Source organism: Salmo salar, chromosome 11, assembly GCF_965601325.2.
Source record: "Salmo salar chromosome 11, fSalSal1, whole genome shotgun sequence".
Taxonomy (NCBI): domain Eukaryota; kingdom Metazoa; phylum Chordata; class Actinopteri; order Salmoniformes; family Salmonidae; genus Salmo; species Salmo salar.
This window is the reverse complement of record NC_138301.1, coordinates 39,257,972-39,280,722: the sequence shown is the minus strand read 5'-3', so window position 1 is coordinate 39,280,722 and position 22,751 is coordinate 39,257,972. Positions and strand designations below refer to the sequence as shown.

Below are 22,751 nucleotides of genomic sequence, written 5' to 3'. Positions count from 1 at the left end.
TTTTGAAATTGAATTCATTATACTACAACCCCAGACATCACCGATCTCTCCAGAACTGGCATGGACGTGAACATATAGCTCTGAGGAAACTGTAATTAGGAAGTAACAATTACCCCACAACAATCATGGCTGAACACTTCTGTACATTTGGGTGCAAGAGGAAGAAAGGGATGGAGAGAGAGAGAGAGAGAGAGAGAGAGAGAGAGAGAGAGAGAGAGAGAGAGAGAGAGAGAGAGAGAGAGAGAGAGAGAGAGAGAGAGAGAGATCTTACTGGGAGAAAACACATCTGTGTATCATCATATCTCGCTACGACACTCTGATTCAAATTGACCGGGCAAGACTAATTTAAATACATTAACTATTCATGAATTAAATAAAAAGGCCAGTTAGCCCCACGGTCCTTTATAATAAAACACTGGGATGTACAGTTTATGCAAAAAAGCTAAATTCCATGTGTTGGGCTTATTATGCTAATGCTGAATGACAAAATAAATGTTCTCCTCCCTACAAATGGAGATTAGGGAGGACGCTGTCAGCAAGTTGTTTCCAGGGTACACAGATTCTCCTATTGCATGTTAAAACATATTGAAATACAAAAAGTATGAAAAAGAATGTATTCTCTCACTACTGTAAGTCACTCTGGATAAGTGTCTGCTAAATGACTGAAATGTAAATGTGAAATAATAATAATATGACGCTATTTGTCCTATCTATGTCTCAATGCCTGTCATGATAATAACCATGAGCTGTTTTAATGCTGTCTTCAGCTAAAGACCGGGGCCCCAACAAGTGTCAAATATGATGGGTATGGTATCCTGCTTTGTGGACTTCTGCTGTTTGTGCATTTGTTATGTTAAATTAATAGTCTAATATATTCTGAAGAAAACACACACACACACACACACACACACACACACACACACACACACACACACACACACACACACACACACACACACACACACACACACACACACAGAGATGCAATTGAATTCAATTGAAAATTGAGAGAGTGAGAGAGAACACAAACATACCCATATCAGTAAAACAGGGAGACAACAAAGTGATTAAGGAGGGGCACAACTATTTTTGGCAGCCCTTCAAAAAATGCGTGAGAGTTCTACGGCAGGTTTACGTGTCATCTTGCAACGTGGCGCCCATAGTCATCTCGTGTACAGACAGCCCGTGGACCAATGGCAGAGACACTAACAATGAGTGAGGCTGAACCAACGCTGAAAGCGAATATGTGAATGGTTGTACGTGAAGTAGGAAGCAACCTCGCTAGGTTGAGCTCTGTGCTGTCCCGTGGTAACCAGCCGGGCATGTTTGAAACGAAAATACGACCTGGGGCGGGCTGTACTGGTCTGAAGTGACCCGTGTAATGTATTTAAATGCACATAGACTTTAGTGCAAGACTTGATGCTTGGATGCCGCGTTTCAGCAACATTGTTGCTCTCCTCAAAGTAAGAAAGTAGCCAGCTTGCGCTGTTGTTTTATTTCGCCTCAGCAGACTTGTAACAGATTGGCTACATTTGTAGCAGCGGGCTAAATACGGCTCACTCCGCAACAGCTGATCTGTCCTCAAACACCCTACTGATGGACGTGTACAGCTACGTGTGCGTTCTGCTCCTCTGCTCTTGTGTAGTGCTCGGCAAACCAACGCTAAGAAAAGAGCGCGTCCACCACGACCCATTAGAACTCATTAAGCAAGCCAACGAAGACAACCAGAGCTTCCAATTCGATCATGAGGCCTTTCTGGGAAAGGAGGACGCTACTACCTTCGACCAGCTTACGCCGGAGGAGAGCAAAGACAGGCTTGGGTAAGGTTCCCCTGAAAAGACTAGACATACACGTGATACAATGCAGGGTCACTAAAGTTCAAAAGTAGTTGAAAGACGACAGTTTATTCGGTTCTCCTCAGTTCCATTATTCTCTGATAACGCTTGACGTTGGTGTCATTGCGTCGCGAGGGTCTATATCTGGAGAGCAGGCGATGGTGACGCAACCAACCTCTCGTGCGTAATGTGGGCTATTGTCACACATCTCCAAAGATATGGGCCTTCTTAGTGGGTCACAATAGTCGCATATTCCTGTTAATGTATTTCGTGTTCTCTTGGCTTTGGGTTATTAAAATTTCACAACTCGCCCAAGTGGTGCCTGAGACATTTGCATGCCAGCAGACCCGCATGATATAACGGTGCATTATTACGCTTTTAAATGTAGAGCGAGTGCTATTCGCTCGCACACATTCCCCGGTCATATTATAATTGCAGAGTGTAGTTCTTAATTATGGATAATGCATTAAAGAAGCAAGAGGAAGTTTTGTGGTGTTGAGAGAGTTGGATAAAAGTTGAGAACCACGGACAGAATGTTGTTCGTGGGTTTTAAATGTGTGTTGGAACCCGTGGAACGTGTCAACTACACTGTCTCGGTGTGCTCTTTCATAGAGAGACCTGTCCTGCTTGCTGTGGTTCCGTTTCATCTTTACCACTGCTCAAATGACATGTTGGCTCTATGTTACACACGTTGGCTGAAATGGGCGTAGGTTGTGTGGTTGGCGCTTCTCCCTGAGAATTCCCTTTCCTGAATGGCGTTGAGTGGGAGGACCCTCTCAACATCACAACGTGGCAACCAAGATGGATATAAACCCGTTTACTCTAGTTGGTGGAAAACTAACTTCCTAAATAGAACAGACTCTCAATATTATTTAGGCACAAGTTCCTCCCAAAGCAAACGTAACTCAATAGGTTTTTATTCTCTCATGGCTGGCTGACTATGTATAAACTGATAGTGTTGTGTTGCTAGAATAACTGCTTACTTATGTCACTGAAGACATCAACTCATGTCTCTGTTTCTTTTTCTAAAGGAAATATATGGCCTGTTATATTAAACTGCATCTATGTATGGCTATGCATTATAATGAAAGGAAATGAATGATAGACTATAGTACTGTGTGTGTCCTCTGTATCCCACAGTAAGATAGTGGACCGGATAGACAGTGATGGAGATGGCTATGTCACCATCACTGAACTGAAGGCCTGGATCAAGCGGGTGCAGAAGCGTTACGTCTACGAGAACGTGGCCAAGGTGTGGACGGATTACGACCTCAACAAAGACAACAAGATCTCGTGGGATGAGTACAAGCAGGCTACCTATGGCTACTACCTGTGTAAGATATGATATGACCTGCTTATGACATGTTCTGTCAGATATGATATGACCTGCTTATGACATGTTCTGTCAGATATGATATGACCTGCTTATGACATGTTCTGTCAGATATGATATGACCTGCTTATGACATGTTCTGTCAGATATGATATGACCTGCTTATGACATGTTCTGTCAGATATGATATGACCTGCTTATGACATGTTCTGTCAGATATGATATGACCTGCTTATGACATGTTCTGTCAGATATGATATGACCTGCTTATGACATGTTCTGTCAGATATGATATGACCTGCTTATGACATGTTCTGTCAGATATGATATGACCTGCTTATGACATGTTCTGTCAGATATGATATGACCTGCTTATGACATGTTCTGTCAGATATGATATGACCTGCTTATGACATGTTCTGTCAGATATGATATGACTGAGGATTCAAGCAAATCTCTCCTCTCTGGTTGGCCGACCCATGGCCCCTCTCTCCTCTCTCATGTCTGATAGCTAACAATATCACACCTTCCATCCAAATTCATGACCTACCTAGTTATTTAAGCCAGCAGCTCTACTACAGTTGTTTGTCTTTCCTCCAAGCTAACCCAGAGGAGTTTGAAGAGGCCACAGACCAGTTCAGCTTTAAGAAGATGCTGCCCAGGGACGAGAGGAGATTTCAAACAGCTGATCTGGATGGAGACCTGGCAGCTGATAGAGAAGAGTTCACCTCCTTCCTCCACCCAGAGGAGTTTGACCACATGAAGGACATGGTGGTCCTGGTTAGTGTTCCATTCTGCACTGAAATGTCTAGTGTTGACCTGGATGCCAGCCTGTTATTGCTGAGTTAGCAGAAATGAGTTGGCTAATGCAGAAACTCTCACTTGGGTTATGGTAGTGTATCAGTAGATAGACAAACCGCAAACTCCACAGCAGCCTAGAAAACTGATTTGAGAACCTCTGATAACTTCTTCTGGATTAAGTTTAAGCGAAACGTAGTAATCAGGGGTGTATTTGAGAAGCAGCTTTAAAACCTGAGTTATGTGAAGAGTTTAAAGCTGTATTGAAAACTCCTCATCGTACTCTATAGATGACTTGACTGGCTTTCCGAAAATGTTTTCTAATTCTTGGAACAGATGAGAGTTTCTGTGAAATCTGTTTCTGTCTGATGATGTCCCACTAGGAGTGCTCTGCGTTCAGATCCCGCTCTCTAATGACACTTTACTCAGCCTGGAAAAAATGTGTAGATTTTTTGGAACAGGTCTAGTGGGACAAACCGACCCATGCCACTTAAATATAAAACTGACAGCGCTGAACAGTCTTCTGGCAAACATGGAGAAACTAATGCACTAGGCTTCTGTCTTCATAAAAACTGTAATACCCATTTGACTGAGTTAATTATTGATGGTTCATTTTTCAGAAATGTTTCTGGGTTGCTGCTTGGGCAGTGTTGTCTTCATTGATTGTGGTGATCACACCTTGTGGTTGTAGTCAATAGGGGCAGTCTTTCAGAGGAAGACCCAAGCCATGACGTTAAGCCACATCCACGTTGTTATTATTGGGTAATTTGACGTGCCTCCTCCCTACCATAGTGGGCCCATAACCCCTATAACACTCAAGTGTTGTAGAGGAGATGAACCCCTATACTACTGGTGTTGAAGAGGAGATGAACCCCTATACTACTGGTGTTGTAGAGGAGATGAACCCCTATACTACTGGTGTTGAAGAGGAGATGAACCCCTATACTACTGGTGTTGTAGAGGAGATGAACCCCTATACTACTGGTGTTGTAGAGGAGATGAACCCCTATACTACTGGTGTTGTAGAGGAGATGAACCCCTATACTACTGGTGTTGTAGCGGAGATGAACCCCTATGCTACTGGTGTTGTAGCGGAGATGAACCCCTATGCTACTGGTGTTGTAGCGGAGATGAACCCCTATGCTACTGGTGTTGTAGCGGAGATGAACCCCTATGCTACTGGTGTTGTAGCGGAGATGAACCCCTATGCTACTGGTGTTGTAGCGGAGATGAACCCCTATGCTACTGGTGTTGTAGCGGAGATGAACCCCTATGCTACTGGTGTTGTAGCGGAGATGAACCCCTATGCTACTGGTGTTGTAGAGGAGATGAACCCCTATGCTACTGGTGTTGTAGAGGAGATGAACCCCTATGCTACTGGTGTTGTAGAGGAGATGAACCCCTATGCTACTGGTGTTGTAGCGGAGATGAACCCCTATACTACTGGTGTTGTAGAGGAGATGAACCCCTATACTACTGGTGTTGTAGAGGAGATGAACCCCTATACTACTGGTGTTGTAGAGGAGATGAACCCCTATACTACTGGTGTTGTAGAGGAGATATCCTGGATGAGTCCTGCTATGGAGAGGTCTATATTCATTATGTTCTATATTTTTAATAACACGTTGTTTATTATTAGTCATCCACTCCCCATGGTAAGTGGTCTTTAATCTTTCAGTAGGCTTCAGCAGGGGCATTTATAACCTGCTTGAAACATGGTGTGTTTTTGTGTGAATCTATGTTGGCTGGTAAGGGGGGTGACTGCATTTTGAGGTAGTGATGACATACTGCTCTAATAACAACTGCTAAAGTTACAACCTTAAGCCTCGTTCACATTACCCATAAACACTCTTGGTTGCTTGACTTGCTATAAAGTTAGAGAAACAAGTTGAGGAAAAAGTAACGAAACAAAACATGTTTTATCACCTGAAACAATATATTTATCCTGTCTTGAATAAAATGTCATATTTTGCAATATCCCAAAATAAATGCTATCTCTGAGGAGAGAGGGTGTCCTCCATCTTGCCTTACAAAACACTACACTGGTCCGTTCAGTAGCGGGGCAAGACTCGGTGAAGATGACGTACGGAGTAATGAAATGCGTCACGATGTAAAGGGGGCATTTGGGAGGCAGTCATGACATATCCTCTCTCTTAACAACTGCTTCAACCTTAGAGAAACAGTCATGACATATCCTCTCTCTTAACAACTGCTACAACCTTAGAGAAACAGTCATGACATATCCTCTCTCTTAACAACTGCTACAACCTTAGAGAAACAGTCATGACATATCCTCTCTCTTAACAACTGCTACAACCTTAGAGAAACAGTCATGACATATCCTCTCTCTTAACAACTGCTACAACCTTAGAGAAACAGTCATAAGTTAAATCCCAAATGGAGGGAACACAACGATTGTGCAGTGTTGACAAGATGAGTTGAGGCTCTGTAAACATACCTAAGAGACTGTATAGGGATGGCACACAACTTTAAAATCATCTACACCATACAATGTATTCGGACCTCTACTTTTTCCACATTTTGTTACGTTACAGCCTTATTCTAAAATGGATTCAATAAAAAAGGTTCCTCATCAATCTACACATAATAAACCATAATGACAAAGCAAAAATAGGTTTTTATAAATTTTAGCAAATGTATATTTAAAAAAAAACAAAAAACAGATTCCTTATTTACGTAAGCATTCAGAACCGTTGCTATAAGACTTGAAATTGAGCTCGGGTGCATCCTGTTTCCATTGATCATCCTTGAGATTTTTCTACAACTTGAATGGAGTCCACCTGGGGTAAATTCAATTGATTTGAACATGATTTGGAAAGGCACACACACGTCTATATAAGGTCCCACAGTTGACAGTGCATATCAGAGCAAAAACCAAGCCATGAGGTGGAAGGAATTGCCCGTAGCGCTCCGAGACAGGATTGTGTCGAGGTACAGATCTGGGGAAGGGTACCAAAAAATGTCAGCAGCATTGAAGATCCCCAAGAACACAGTGTCCTCCATCATTCTTAAATGGAAGAAGTTTGGAACCACCAAGACTCTTCCTAGAGCTGGCCGCCCGGCTAAACTGAGCAATCAGGGGAGAATGGCCTTGGTGAGGGAGGTGACCAAGAACCCAATGGTCACTCTGACAGAGCTCCAGAGTTCCTCTTTGGAGATGGTAGAACCTTCCAGAAGGACTACCATCTCTGCAGCACTCCACCAATCATGCATTTATGGTTGAGTGGCCAGATGGAAGCCACTCCTCAGTAAAAGGCACATGACAACCTGCATGGAGATTGAACTCTTTGGCCTGAATGCCAAGTGTCACGTCTGGAGGAATCCTGGTACCATCCCTACGGTGAAGCTCGGTGGTGGCAGCATCATGCTGTGGGGATGTTTTTCAGCGGCAGGGACTGGGAGACTAGCCAGGATCGAAGGAAAGATGAACGGAGCAAAATACAGAGAGATTCTTGATGAAAACCTGCTCCAGAGCGGACCTCACTGGGTCGAGGGTTCACCTTCCAACAGGACAACGACCCGAAGCACACAGCCAAGACAACACAGGAGTGGCATTGGGACAAGTCTCAATGTTCTTGAGTGGCCCAGCCAGAACCCGGACTTGAACCCGATCGAACATCTCTTGAGAGACCTGAAAATAGCTGTGCAGTGACGCTCCCCATCCAACCTGAGAGCTTGAGAGGAACTGCAGAGAAGAGTGGGAGAAACTCCCCAAATACAGATGTGCCAAGCTTGTAGCATCATACCCAAGAAGACTTGAGGCTGTAATCACTGCCAACGGTGCTTCAACAAAATACAGAGTAAATGGTCTGAATACTTATGTAAATGTAATATTTCTGTTATTTTTTAGTTTCGTTTTTTTTATACATTTGCTAAAATTTCTAAAAACCTGTTTTTGGTTTGTCATTATGGGTTATTGCGTGTAGATTGGTTGTGGGGGGAAAACAACTATTTAGTCCATTTTAGAATAAGGCTGTAAAGTAACAAAATGTGGAAAAGTCAAGGGGTCTGAATACTTTCCTAATGCACTGTATATACAATCCATTCCTCCAGATAAACAGATGGTTAGATATATCTAAAATTACACAAGTAAAGCAACCATAGATTGCTCTTAAAGAAGTGGCTAAAATCTCATCTCTGAAAACCAACATGGTCTCCAATCCAGGCAGTTAGCTGATCATCAGCAGTGGCTCTGTAATCGTAGTGTCTCTCTGCCAGCCCATCTGTAAGCAGAGCCTCGTAGCTCGACTCATACTGCCTGGGGCTGTGTGTTTTATCTTTTATTACTGTCAGTAGTGAGAGTCCCACTGCCGTTGACCTCTGTGTCCCCCTTTTATGACATTGCCTGTGTTTGCGTGCAGGAGACCCTGGAGGACATTGATAAGAATGGAGACGGACATGTGGACGAGGATGAGTATATTGGTGAGTTGGGAGGCGTGACTGGGGTTGACACTGCATCAGAAGACTAACCCTTCATGAACACCGGTTACAGGTCATTTTCACTCACTTCATTCTTGTTTTCTTCATTTTTCTCTCTCCTTTTTCAGCGGAATTTCCTTTTTTTTTTTACACACGAGGACAGGTCTACCCTCATTTTAATGCAAAACTATTTTTAACCAATTTGTAATTATTTTCTCCACAAACTATATCATGTTCTTATGGTATATTGGAAGTGTTTACAAGGTTTGGTGTTAGTATCCTCCTGGGTCTTCTAGTCTAGAGGAAGAGTTCCTAACACAAGATGTAGGCAACCCCATGAGCTCTGTGACCTGATTAGGAATCAAAGGCCTGTTTGTTGGTTGCTTTGGGAAAGCTCTGCTATGACGCTGCAGTCTGCCTATTCTAGGATTTCACTGTTCATTTTTGGTTGCGTTTTTGAAGGAATATCCACTTAGAAACTGCTTAGAAACATTACATAGCATGCTTGGTAACCATTAGTTCTATAGAGTTTTGATTACAGGTCCTTATAGTAAATGGCTTATACAGGGAATGCAAATGAGCACATGAACGAACAATGATTTACAACATTTTTACTAATGGTTAACAAACTATTTAGTTACGGTTTATAAGCATACTTTTAAACAAAGTGTTCACTTTTTGACCTTCTTTGAGTATGTCATCCTATATGTTCCTGTGTCATTGCAGCGGACATGTTTTCCCATGAGGAGGGGGGTCCAGAACCAGACTGGGTCAGAACGGAGCGGGACCAGTTCTCTGACTTCAGGGACCTGAACAAGGACGGAAAGATGGACGTGGCAGAGATTCGCCACTGGATCCTGCCCCAGGACTACGATCACGCCATGGCAGAGGCCCGACACCTGGTCTACGAATCAGACCAGGACAAGGTACTGATCCTATAACCTAGTCTACGAATCAGACCAGGACAAGGTACTGATCCTATAACCTAGTCTACGAATCAGACCAGGACAAGGTACTGATCCTATAACCTAGTCTACGAGTCAGACCAGGACAAGGTACTGATCCTATAACCTAGTCTACGAGTCAGACCAGGACAGGGTACTGATCCTATAACCTAGTCTACGAGTCAGACCAGGACAGGGTACTGATCCTATAACCTAGTCTACGAGTCAGACCAGGACAGGGTACTGATCCTATAACCTAGTCTACGAATCAGACCAGGACAAGGTACTGATCCTATAACCTAGTCTACGAGTCAGACCAGGACAGGGTAGTGATCCTATAACCTAGTCTACGAGTCAGACCAGGACAGGGTACTGATCCTATAACCTAGTCTACGAGTCAGACCAGGACAGGGTAGTGATCCTATAACCTAGTCTACGAATCAGACCAGGACAAGGTACTGATCCTATAACCTAGTCTACGAATCAGACCAGGACAAGGTACTGATCCTATAACCTAGTCTACGAATCAGACCAGGACAAGGTACTGATCCTATAACCTAGTCTACGAGTCAGACCAGGACAGGGTAGTGATCCTATAACCTAGTCTACGAGTCAGACCAGGACAGGGTAGTGATCCTATAACCTAGTCTACGAGTCAGACCAGGACAGGGTACTGATCCTATAACCTAGTCTACGAGTCAGACCAGGACAGGGTAGTGATCCTATAACCTAGTCTACGAGTCAGACCAGGACAGGGTACTGATCCTATAACCTAGTCTACGAGTCAGACCAGGACAGGGTACTGATCCTATAACCTAGTCTACGAGTCAGACCAGGACAGGGTAGTGATCCTATAACCTAGTCTACGAGTCAGACCAGGACAGGGTAGTGATCCTATAACCTAGTCTACGAGTCAGACCAGTACAAGGTACTGATCCTATATCCTAGTCTACGAGTCAGACCAGGACAGGGTACTGATCCTATAACCTAGTCTACGAGTCAGACCAGGACAGGGTACTGATCCTATAACCTAGTCTACGAGTCAGACCAGGACAGGGTAGTGATCCTATAACCTAGTCTACGAGTCAGACCAGGACAGGGTAGTGATCCTATAACCTAGTCTACGAGTCAGACCAGGACAGGGTAGTGATCCTATAACCTAGTCTACGAGTCAGACCAGGACAGGGTACTGATCCTATAACCTAGTCTACGAGTCAGACCAGGACAGGGTACTGATCCTATAACCTAGTCTACGAGTCAGACCAGGACAGGGTACTGATCCTATAACCTAGTCTACGAATCAGACCAGGACAGGGTACTGATCCTATATCCTAGTCTACGAGTCAGACCAGGACAGGGTACTGATCCTATAACCTAGTCTACGAATCAGACCAGGACAGGGTACTGATCCTATATCCTAGCCTACAAGTCAGACCAATATGATTCCCAACGATTGTTTAAGTTTTCACTCCTCTTTACCAATTTTCTGGCTGGTAATAATATGTAGGATAAAGAGCCTGAGTTCATACTTTTTTATCATGTCTTAGTTGTCAAAATGGAGGAATTGAAATTCAAGTGTTAGTTCTTTAGTAGTAGGATATCTTATAGACTATGTAAACCTGACTGGGTTCTCTCTCCTCAGGACACAATGCTGACCAAGGAGGAGATCCTGGAGAACTGGAACATGTTTGTAGGAAGTCAGGCCACCAACTATGGAGAAGACCTGACCAAGAACCATGATGAACTCTGAGCAGTTTATTGTAGTGTAGTTGTGTTTGTGGCAGGTCGGTCGGACCTCAACTGAGCATCGTCAACCTCGACCACAAACTTGTCTGGTCCTCAGCCTTATCCTGCTAAATGTCATCAGTTGAACACAAACATAGTTCCAACACTGCAGTACCCCCCCGAGGGGAGGGGCCAAGGAATGGTCTGTTCCTACCACTGACGGACGAGGTCCTCCTGAGCGGCTGGACCGGGTTTGGTCCTGTTTCTGACATTTAGGAACAGAGATTGACCACACCCAACCTCTGTGCGACTGCCGTTGACGTTCCTTATCAGCCAGACTCCCATCTGGCTTAGCGTCCTTTTACATCTTTATACACAGCCATCATCACATGACCATCTTTGACCGTTTGATCATTTCCCTTATATTGTCTTTTCTTTAAACCTTACATGATTTTAGCGGAGATGAGAACATAGGGTTGATCGTCAGGAATATTTGATTTGATTGTGGTTCCAATGTGAAAACAAAGCACAGCCTAGAATACTTACTCAAATTCTATGTATTTAGTCATTTAACTTGAGGAGGCGAAGAAGCCTGGGAGGTATAATAGTTAGACAGAGGTCAATGGGTGTTTATAGCGTTTATGAAGGCTGCCTACTTGTTTAACTTGTCAGATATCACTACACACTTTGTTTTTATACAGTGGACACAGATGTTGTTTTGTTTTGCTGGCCAGTAAAGACTATTTTATAAATTACATTTTTTCAAGTGCTCTTGGATTTGCGAGCTTCCTGTTGTAAAATGTTTTAGGATCTGTTACTAACACCCATCTTAATGATATGCTCTTTGCACGCATCTTTTCCCAATACAGTCTGTGAAAACATTCATTTTATTTACTTTTGCTTTGTTCGCTTGTTTGTTTTTATACACTTAAGGCCTGCCTGTGTAAAAATGTAATATGAGTTACATGCAAAATAACCAGGCTATTGTCATGATGAAAATGTAATTTTTGCCTTTTCATTGTTATGGGAGTTTTAGAGTGATGTAAAATGACTTGAAACGCAGGAGAAGAGGGGTTCCAGTGTACTGTATGTGTGTCCTCCGTTACCTCAAAGCTGCTTCTCATATTGACACTATTGTTCACGTTGTAAGATAGGACTTCCTGTTAGATCACTTCCTCTTGTACCATGCCAAATGTACTCCCTTGTGTATATTAATGTTTTAGAAAAAGAAACACATTTTACCATTCTTGTCTAGTTTGTAATTCTATGATGACCCACGTCTTTTTATCAATGTACCTTTTTTTTCTCTGTATAAGAAGTTAAGCCAAGGTTTTTCTCAAATTAAATTAATTTATAAAGCCCTTCTTACATCAGCTGGTATCTCAGTGCTGTACAAAAACCCAGCCTAAAACCCCAAACAGCAAGCAATGCAGGTGTAGAAGCACAGTGGCTAGGAAAAACTCCGTAGAAAGGCCAAAGCCTAGGAAGAAACCTAGAGAGGAACCAGGCTATGAGGGGTGGCCAGTCCTCTTCTGGCTGTGCCGGGTGGAGATTATAACAGAACATGGCCAAGATGTTCAAATGTTCGTAAATGACCAGCATGGTCAAATGATAATAATCACAATAGTTGTCGAGGGTGCAACAGGTCAGCACCTCAGGAGTAAATGGCAGTTGGCTTTTCATAGCCAATCAATGAGAGTATCTCTACCGCTCCTGCTGTCTCTAGAGAGTTGAAAACGGCAGGTCTGGGACAGGTAGCACTTCCGGTGAACAGGTCAGGGTTCAATAGCCGCAGGCAGAACAGTTGAAACTGGAGCAGCAGCACGGCCAGGTGGACTGGGTACAGCAAGGAGTCATAATGCCAGGTAGTCCTGAGGCATGGTCCTAGGGCTCAGGTCCTCCGAGAGAGATAAAGAGAGAGTTAGAGAGAGCATACTTAAATTCACACAGGACACCGGATAAGACAGGAGAAATACTCCAGATATAACAGACTGACCCTAGCCCCCTGACGCATAAACTACTGCAGCATAAATACTGGAGGCTGAAACAGGAGGGGTCAGGAGACACTGGCCCCATCCGATGATACTCCCAGACAGGGCCAAACAGGCAGGATATAACCCCACCCACTTTGCTAAAGCACAGCCCCCACACCACTAGAGGGATACCTTCAACCACCAACTTACCATCCTGAGACAAGGCCGAGTATAGCCCACAAAGATCTCCGCCACGGCACAACCCAAGGGGGGGCGCCAACCCAGACAGGAAGATCTGCTGTTACAAGTTGTTCCATATAGGTCTCTGCTAAGCTCAGTTGTAGGATTGGTACCTCCTGTTTGAGTTTAGGGCCTGGGAAAGGGTACAGTCATGAACACGGACTGGCAGAGAGCTGGAGAGATTGGGTATCATTTGAAGCAGGACAAACACACAGAGAAACAAACACCAATTTAAACACCTTTCACATCCCACACACAAAATAGGCTTTACGTTTTTTCTCTGTCTGTCTGTCTGTCTGTCTGTCTGTCTGTCTGTCTGTCTGTCTGTCTGTCTGTCTGTCTGTCTGTCTTTCTCTCTCTCTGTCTGTCTGTCTGTGTCTTTCTCTGTCTGTCTGTGTCTCCCTGTCAGTGTGTCTCTCTCTCTCTCTCTGTCTCTCTCTCTCTGTCTCTGTCTCTGTCTCTCTCTGTATCTCTGTCTCGCTGTCTCTCTCTCTCTGGTGTATAAACACCACTAGCAGTTAGTCTCACTCTCACGCTATTTTCTTTCTCTCCTCTTGTTCTTAGTCTCACTCTCACGCTATTTTCTTTCTCTCCTCTTGTTCTTAGTCTCACTCTCACGCTTTCTATTTCTCTCTGACACAGGCGAGCACTCAGCACAGCTGTGGATCAGAGCTTAACAAGTCATTCTATTGTCTTGGATGACTCAAACAGCCTGTCATTTCCCACCATTACAGCTACTGGAGGCTTTTTAAGACCCCTAGCCTGTAGCTACAGGTGTACCTGTTAAATATCAGTCCTTGTGTGTCAGACCAACCAGCTTACTGGCTGCTACTGCTTGGCTAAAGGCCAAACTGTCCACAGGGCCAAGGACTTGCTAATTGACTTTCCACTACAGGTCACTGAAGTGTGCACGCACGCTTGCCGGTTCGTTGGCACGCCTCCACTAATGTTTGTACGTCTGTCTATTTGACTGAGTGAGTGTTAAAACGCGAGGCATATGGGTATTCTGTTGACACTGCCACTGACTAGTTGAAACACACACACTGTTAGCACGGATAGGGTGAATCTGACTACAGTTGCTCCTGGCTGTTCCTGTGGAACTCTCCAATGTAACTGAGAAAGCCACCCAGCATGGTCTGTCCCCTCTGTCCTCTCATGTGGAATATACGGGTGGATACATGTGTGTCCGTTAGCATGACAAGTGGAGCGGGACCAATGTGATGAAGCTCATTAGGAACTAGAGATGGCTGTGTACTGTGTGTGTTAGGCTGTCATTCTGTTTTAATAGAGGGCCTTGTTGCAGCTTCTATGGAACGCCATAGAATAACAAGTCATCTTGTATGATAGCATTTCTTACCAGGCACTCTGGAATGGGGATAAGGCACCGAATGTGTTTGAGGAGGTTTAATATTGTGGTAGCTAGGTGTCTCGAGGTGGTGGTTTAGTTTAATATTGTGGAAGCTAGGTGTCTCGAGGTGGTGGTTTAGTTTAATATTGTGGAACCTAGGTATCTCGAGGTGGTGGTTTAGTTTCATATTGTGGAAGCTAGGTGTCTCGAGGTGGTGATTTAGTTTCATATTGTGGAAGCTAGGTGTCTCGAGGTGGTGGTTTAGTTTAATATTGTGGAAGCTAGGTATCTGAAGGTGGTGGTTTAGTTTAATATTGTGGAAGCTAGGTGTCTCGAGGTGGTGGTTTAGTTTCATATTGTGGAAGCTAGGTATCTTAAGGTGGTGATTTAGTTTAATATTGTGGAAGCTAGGTGTCTCGAGGTGGTGGTTTAGTTTCATATTGTGGAAGCTAGGTGTCTCGAGGTGGTGGTTTAGTTTAATAATGTGGAAGCTAGGTATCTCGAGGTGGTGGTTTAGTTTAATATTGTGGAAGCTAGGTATCTCGAGGTGGTGGTTTAGTTTAATATTGTGGAAGCTAGGTATGTTAAGGTGGTGGTTTAGTTTAATATTGTGGAAGCTAGGTGTCTCGAGGTGGTGGTTTAGTTTAATATTGTGGAAGCTAGGTGTCTCGAGGTGGTGGTTTAGTTTAATATTGTGGAAGATAGGTGTTTCAAGGTGGTGGTTTAGTTTAATATTGTGGAAGCTAGGTATCTTAAGGTGGTGGTTTAATTTCATATTGTGGAAGCTAGGTATGTTAAGGTGGCGGTTCAGTTTCATATTGTGGTAGCTAGGTGACGCAGTTAGTTTCATATTGTGGTAGCTAGGTGACGCGGTTAGTTTAATATTGTGGTAGCTAGGTGACGCCGTTAGTTTCATATTGTGGTAGCTAGGTGATGCCGTTAGTTTAATATTGTGGTAGCTAGGTGACGCCGTTAGTTTCATATTGTGGTAGCTAGGTGACGCGGTTAGTTTCATATTGTGGTAGCTAGGTGACGCCGTTAGTTTCATATTGTGGTAGCTAGGTGACGTCGTTAGTTTCATATTGTGGTAGCTAGGTGACGTCGTTAGTTTCATATTGTGGTAGCTAGGTGACGCGGTTAGTTTCATATTGTGGTAGCTAGGTGATGCCGTTAGTTTCATATTGTGGTAGCTAGGTGACGCGGTTAGTTTTAATATTGTGGTAGCTAGGTGACGCGGTTAGTTTCATATTGTGGTAGCTAGGTGACGCGGTTAGTTTTAATAGTGGTAGCTAGGTGACGCGGTTAGTTTCATATTGTGGTAGCTAGGTGACGCCGTTAGTTTCATATTGTGGTAGCTAGGTGACGCGGTTAGTTTCATATTGTGGTAGCTAGGTGACGCGGTTAGTTTTAATATTGTGGTAGCTAGGTGACGCGGTTAGTTTCATATTGTGGTAGCTAGGTGACGCGGTTAGTTTCATATTGTGGTAGCTAGGTGACGCGGTTAGTTTTAATAGTGGTAGCTAGGTGACGCGGTTAGTTTCATATTGTGGTAGCTAGGTGACGCCGTTAGTTTCATATTGTGGTAGCTAGGTGACGCGGTTAGTTTCATATTGTGGTAGCTAGGTGACATGGTTAGTTTTAATAGTGGTAGCTAGGTGACGCGGTTAGTTTCATATTGTGGTAGCTAGGTGACGCCGTTAGTTTCATATTGTGGTAGCTAGGTGACGCGGTTAGTTTCATATTGTGGTAGCTAGGTGACGCGGTTAGTTTTAATATTGTGGTAGCTAGGTGACGCGGTTAGTTTCATATTGTGGTAGCTAGGTGACGCGGTTAGTTTCATATTGTGGTAGCTAGGTGACGCCGTTAGTTTCATATTGTGGTAGCTAGGTGACGCCGTTAGTTTCATATTGTGGTCGCTAGGTGACGCGGTTAGTTTCATATTGTGGTAGCTAGGTGATGCCGTTAGTTTCATATTGTGGTCGCTAGGTGATGCGGTTAGTTTCATATTGTGGTAGCTAGGTGACATGGTTAGTTTCATATTGTGGTAGCTAGGTGACGCCGTTAGTTTCATATTGTGGTAGCTAGGTGACGCGGTTAGTTTTAATATTGTGGTAGCTAGGTGACGCCGTTAGTTTCATATTGTGGTAGCTAGGTGACGCCGTTAGTTTTAATAGTGGTAGCTAGGTGATGCGGTTAGTTTCATATTGTGGTAGCTAGGTGACGCGGTTAGTTTCATATTGTGGTAGCTAGGTGACATGGTTAGTTTTAATATTGTGGTAGCTAGGTGACGCGGTTAGTTTCATATTGTGGTAGCTAGGTGATGCCGTTAGTTTCATATTGTGGTAGCTAGGTGACGCGGTTAGTTTTAATATTGTGGTAGCTAGGTGACGCCGTTAGTTTCATATTGTGGTAGCTAGGTGACGCCGTTAGTTTCATATTGTGGTAGCTAGGTGACGCCGTTAGTTTCATATTGTGGTAGCTAGGTGACGCGGTTAGTTTTAATAGTGGTAGCTAGGTGACGCGGTTAGTTTCATATTGTGGTAGCTAGGTGACGCCGTTAGTTTCATATTGTGGTAGCTAGGTGACGCGGTTAGTTTTAATAGTGGTAGCTAGGTGACGCGGTTAGTTTCATATTGTGGTAGCTAGGTGACGCGGTTAGTTTTAATATTGTGGTAGCTAGGTGACGCCGTTAGTTTCATATTGTGGTAGCTAGGTGACGCGGTTAGTTTTAATAGTGGTAGCTAGGTGACGCGGTTAGTTTCATATTGTGGTAGCTAGGTGACGCGGTTAGTTTCATATTGTGGTAGCTAGGTGACGCGGTTAGTTTCATATTGTGGTAGCTAGGTGACGCGGTTAGTTTCATATTGTGGTAGCTAGGTGACGCGGTTAGTTTCATATTGTGGTAGCTAGGTGACGCGGTTAGTTTCATATTGTGGTAGCTAGGTGACGCGGTTAGTTTTAATAGTGGTAGCTAGGTGACGCGGTTAGTTTCATATTGTGGTAGCTAGGTGACGCCGTTAGTTTCATATTGTGGTAGCTAGGTGATGCCGTTAGTTTCATATTGTGGTAGCTAGGTGACGCGGTTAGTTTCATGTTGTGGTAGCTAGGTGATGCCGTTAGTTTCATATTGTGGTAGCTAGGTGACGCGGTTAGTTTCATATTGTGGTAGCTAGGTGACTGCGTTAGTTTCATATTGTGGTAGCTAGGTGACGCGGTTAGTTTTAATATTGTGGTAGCTAGGTGACGCGGTTAGTTTCATATTGTGGTAGCTAGGTGACGCGGTTAGTTTTAATAGTGGTAGCTAGGTGACGCGGTTAGTTTCATATTGTGGTAGCTAGGTGACGCCGTTAGTTTCATATTGTGGTAGCTAGGTGACGCGGTTAGTTTCATATTGTGGTAGCTAGGTGACGCGGTTAGTTTTAATATTGTGGTAGCTAGGTGACGCGGTTAGTTTCATATTGTGGTAGCTAGGTGACATGGTTAGTTTTAATATTGTGGTAGCTAGGTGACGCGGTTAGTTTCATATTGTGGTAGCTAGGTGACGCCGTTAGTTTCATATTGTGGTCGCTAGGTGACGCGGTTAGTTTCATATTGTGGTAGCTAGGTGATGCTGTTAGTTTCATATTGTGGTAGCTAGGTGACGCGGTTAGTTTTAATATTGTGGTAGCTAGGTGACGCGGTTAGTTTCATATTGTGGTAGCTAGGTGACGCGGTTAGTTTCATATTGTGGTAGCTAGGTGACGCGGTTAGTTTCATATTGTGGTAGCTAGGTGACGCGGTTAGTTTTAATATTGTGGTAGCTAGGTGACGCGGTTAGTTTCATATTGTGGTAGCTAGGTGATGCCGTTAGTTTCATATTGTGGTAGCTAGGTGACGCGGTTAGTTTCATATTGTGGTAGCTAGGTGACGCGGTTAGTTTTAATAGTGGTAGCTAGGTGACGCGGTTAGTTTCATATTGTGGTAGCTAGGTGACGCCGTTAGTTTCATATTGTGGTAGCTAGGTGACGCGGTTAGTTTCATATTGTGGTAGCTAGGTGACGCGGTTAGTTTTAATATTGTGGTAGCTAGGTGACGCGGTTAGTTTCATATTGTGGTAGCTAGGTGACGCGGTTAGTTTCATATTGTGGTAGCTAGGTGACGCGGTTAGTTTCATATTGTGGTAGCTAGGTGACGCGGTTAGTTTTAATATTGTGGTAGCTAGGTGACGCGGTTAGTTTCATATTGTGGTAGCTAGGTGACGCCGTTAGTTTCATATTGTGGTAGCTAGGTGACGCGGTTAGTTTCATATTGTGGTAGCTAGGTGACGCGGTTAGTTTCATATTGTGGTAGCTAGGTGACGCGGTTAGTTTCATATTGTGGTAGCTAGGTGACGCGGTTAGTTTCATATTGTGGTAGCTAGGTGACGCGGTTAGTTTCATATTGTGGTAGCTAGGTGACGCGGTTAGTTTCATATTGTGGTAGCTAGGTGACGCCGTTAGTTTCATATTGTGGTAGCTAGGTGACGCCGTTAGTTTCATATTGTGGTAGCTAGGTGACGCGGTTAGTTTCATATTGTGGTAGCTAGGTGACGCGGTTAGTTTCATATTGTGGTAGCTAGGTGACGCCGTTAGTTTCATATTGTGGTAGCTAGGTGACGCGGTTAGTTTCATATTGTGGTAGCTAGGTGACGCCGTTAGTTTCATATTGTGGTAGCTAGGTGACGCCGTTAGTTTTAATAGTGGTAGCTAGGTGATGCGGTTAGTTTCATATTGTGGTAGCTAGGTGACGCGGTTAGTTTCATATTGTGGTAGCTAGGTGACATGGTTAGTTTTAATATTGTGGTAGCTAGGTGACGCGGTTAGTTTCATATTGTGGTAGCTAGGTGATGCCGTTAGTTTCATATTGTGGTAGCTAGGTGACGCGGTTAGTTTTAATATTGTGGTAGCTAGGTGACGCCGTTAGTTTCATATTGTGGTAGCTAGGTGACGCCGTTAGTTTCATATTGTGGTAGCTAGGTGACGCGGTTAGTTTTAATAGTGGTAGCTAGGTGACGCGGTTAGTTTCATATTGTGGTAGCTAGGTGACGCCGTTAGTTTCATATTGTGGTAGCTAGGTGATGCCGTTAGTTTCATATTGTGGTAGCTAGGTGACGCGGTTAGTTTCATGTTGTGGTAGCTAGGTGATGCCGTTAGTTTCATATTGTGGTAGCTAGGTGACGCGGTTAGTTTTAATATTGTGGTAGCTAGGTGACGCCGTTAGTTTCATATTGTGGTAGCTAGGTGACGCCGTTAGTTTTAATAGTGGTAGCTAGGTGATGCGGTTAGTTTCATATTGTGGTAGCTAGGTGACGCGGTTAGTTTCATATTGTGGTAGCTAGGTGACATGGTTAGTTTTAATATTGTGGTAGCTAGGTGACGCGGTTAGTTTCATATTGTGGTAGCTAGGTGATGCCGTTAGTTTCATATTGTGGTAGCTAGGTGACGCGGTTAGTTTTAATATTGTGGTAGCTAGGTGACGCCGTTAGTTTCATATTGTGGTAGCTAGGTGACGCCGTTAGTTTCATATTGTGGTAGCTAGGTGACGCGGTTAGTTTTAATAGTGGTAGCTAGGTGACGCGGTTAGTTTCATATTGTGGTAGCTAGGTGACATGGTTAGTTTTAATATTGTGGTAGCTAGGTGACGCGGTTAGTTTCATATTGTGGTAGCTAGGTGACGCCGTTAGTTTCATATTGTGGTAGCTAGGTGACGCGGTTAGTTTCATATTGTGGTAGCTAGGTGACGCGGTTAGTTTTAATAGTGGTAGCTAGGTGACGCGGTTAGTTTCATATTGTGGTAGCTAGGTGACGCCGTTAGTTTCATATTGTGGTAGCTAGGTGACGCGGTTAGTTTCATATTGTGGTAGCTAGGTGACGCGGTTAGTTTTAATATTGTGGTAGCTAGGTGACGCGGTTAGTTTCATATTGTGGTAGCTAGGTGACGCGGTTAGTTTTAATAGTGGTAGCTAGGTAACGCGGTTAGTTTCATATTGTGGTAGCTAGGTGACGCCGTTAGTTTCATATTGTGGTAGCTAGGTGACGCGGTTAGTTTTAATATTGTGGTAGCTAGGTGACGCCGTTAGTTTCATATTGTGGTAGCCAGGTGACCTTGTTAGTTTCATATTGTGGTAGCTAGGTGACGCCGTTAGTTTCATATTGTGGTAGCTAGGTGACGTGGTTAGTTTTAATAGTGGTAGCTAGGTGACGCGGTTAGTTTCATATTGTGGTAGCTAGGTGACGCCGTTAGTTTCATATTGTGGTAGCTAGGTGATGCCGTTAGTTTCATATTGTGGTAGCTAGGTGACGCGGTTAGTTTCATGTTGTGGTAGCTAGGTGATGCCGTTAGTTTCATATTGTGGTAGCTAGGTGACGCGGTTAGTTTCATATTGTGGTAGCTAGGTGACATGGTTAGTTTTAATATTGTGGTGGCTAGGTGACGCGGTTAGTTTTAATATTGTGGTAGCTAGGTGACGCCGTTAGTTTCATATTGTGGTAGCTAGGTGACGCCGTTAGTTTTAATAGTGGTAGCTAGGTGATGCGGTTAGTTTCATATTGTGGTAGCTAGGTGACGCGGTTAGTTTCATATTGTGGTAGCTAGGTGACATGGTTAGTTTTAATATTGTGGTCGCTAGGTGACGCGGTTAGTTTCATATTGTGGTAGCTAGTTGATGCCGTTAGTTTCATATTGTGGTAGCTAGGTGACGCGGTTAGTTTTAATATTGTGGTAGCTAGGTGACGCCGTTAGTTTCATATTGTGGTAGCTAGGTGACGCCGTTAGTTTCATATTGTGGTAGCTAGGTGACGCGTTTAGTTTTAATAGTGGTAGCTAGGTGACGCGGTTAGCTTCATATTGTGGTAGCTAGGTGACGCCGTTAGTTTCATATTGTGGTAGCTAGGTGATGCCGTTAGTTTCATATTGTGGTAGCTAGGTGACGCGGTTAGTTTCATGTTGTGGTAGCTAGGTGATGCCGTTAGTTTCATATTGTGGTAGCTAGGTGACGCGGTTAGTTTAATATTGTGGTAGCTAGGTGATGCCGTTAGTTTAATATTGTGGTAGCTAGGTGATGCTGTTAGTTTAATATTGTGGTAGCTAGGTGATCCCGTTAGTTTAATATAGTGGTAGCTAGGTGACGCGGTTAGTTTCATATTGTGGTCGCTAGGTGACGCCGTTAGTTTCATATTGTGGTAGCTAGGTGACGCGGTTACTTTCATATTGTGGTAGCTAGGTGACGTCGTTAGTTTCATATTGTGGTAGCTAGGTGACGCGGTTAGTTTCATATTGTGGTAGCTAGGTGACGCGGTTAGTTTCATATTGTGGTAGCTAGGTGACGTCGTTAGTTTCATGTTGTGGTAGCTAGGTGATGCCGTTAGTTTCATATTGTCGTCGCTAGGTGACGCGATTAGTTTAATATTGTGGTAGCTAGGTGATGCCGTTAGTTTCATATTGTGTTAGCTAGGTGACGCCGTTAGTTTCATATTGTGGTAGCTAGGTGACGCGGTTAGTTTAATATTGTGGTAGCTAGGTGACGCCGTTAGTTTCATATTGTGGTAGCTAGGTGACGCGGATAGTTTCATATTGCGGTAGCTAGGTGACGCCGTTAGTTTCATATTGTGGTAGCTAGGTGATGCCGTTAGTTTCATATTGTGGTAGCTAGGTGACGCGGTTAGTTTCATGTTGTGGTAGCTAGGTGATGCCGTTAGTTTCATATTGTGGTAGCTAGGTGACGCGGTTAGTTCTAATATTGTGGTAGCTAGGTGACGCCGTTAGTTTCATATTGTGGTAGCTAGGTGACGCCGTTAGTTTTAATAGTGGTAGCTAGGTGATGCGGTTAGTTTCATATTGTGGTAGCTAGGTGACGCGGTTAGTTTCATATTGTGGTAGCTAGGTGACATGGTTAGTTTTAATATTGTGGTAGCTAGGTGACGCGGTTAGTTTCATGTTGTGGTAGCTAGGTGATGCCGTTAGTTTCATATTGTGGTAGCTAGGTGACGCGGTTAGTTTTAATATTGTGGTAGCTAGGTGACGCCGTTAGTTTCATATTGTGGTAGCTAGGTGACGCCGTTAGTTTCATATTGTGGTAGCTAGGTGACGCGGTTAGTT

At 43.8% G+C, this 22,751-nt stretch overlaps 1 protein-coding gene across 2 annotated transcripts; it reads left to right on the top strand.

Moving 5' to 3' along the window:
• Positions 1 to 1,284: 1,284 nt before the first annotated feature.
• LOC106562582 (reticulocalbin 1, EF-hand calcium binding domain) lies at positions 1,285 to 12,321 on the top strand. Of its 2 annotated transcripts, XM_045689508.2 has the most exons (6): positions 1,289 to 1,820; positions 2,976 to 3,169; positions 3,770 to 3,948; positions 8,349 to 8,409; positions 9,133 to 9,332; positions 10,993 to 12,321. In XM_045689508.2, exons 1-6 carry the CDS (start codon positions 1,597 to 1,599, stop codon positions 11,098 to 11,100), a joined length of 966 nt encoding a protein of 321 aa, XP_045545464.1. In that variant the 5' UTR covers positions 1,289 to 1,596; the 3' UTR covers positions 11,101 to 12,321. The 2 variants fall into 2 exon arrangements, with proteins under 2 accessions (XP_045545465.1, XP_045545464.1); XM_045689509.2 differs by lacking the exon at positions 10,993 to 12,321 and having other exon boundaries at positions 1,285 to 1,820; positions 8,349 to 8,479.
• The last annotated feature ends 10,430 nt before the right edge of the window (positions 12,322 to 22,751 follow it).

Coding starts and splice junctions, on each gene's coding strand:
- LOC106562582 (XM_045689508.2), top strand. CDS start 1,597: ATGGACGTGTACAGCTACGTGTGCGTTCTGCTCCTCTGCTCTTGTGTA. Junction 1,821..2,975: donor GAGAGCAAAGACAGGCTTGG/GTAAGGTTCCCC, acceptor TGTATCCCACAG/TAAGATAGTGGACCGGATAG. Junction 3,170..3,769: donor TACCTATGGCTACTACCTGT/GTAAGATATGAT, acceptor CTTTCCTCCAAG/CTAACCCAGAGGAGTTTGAA.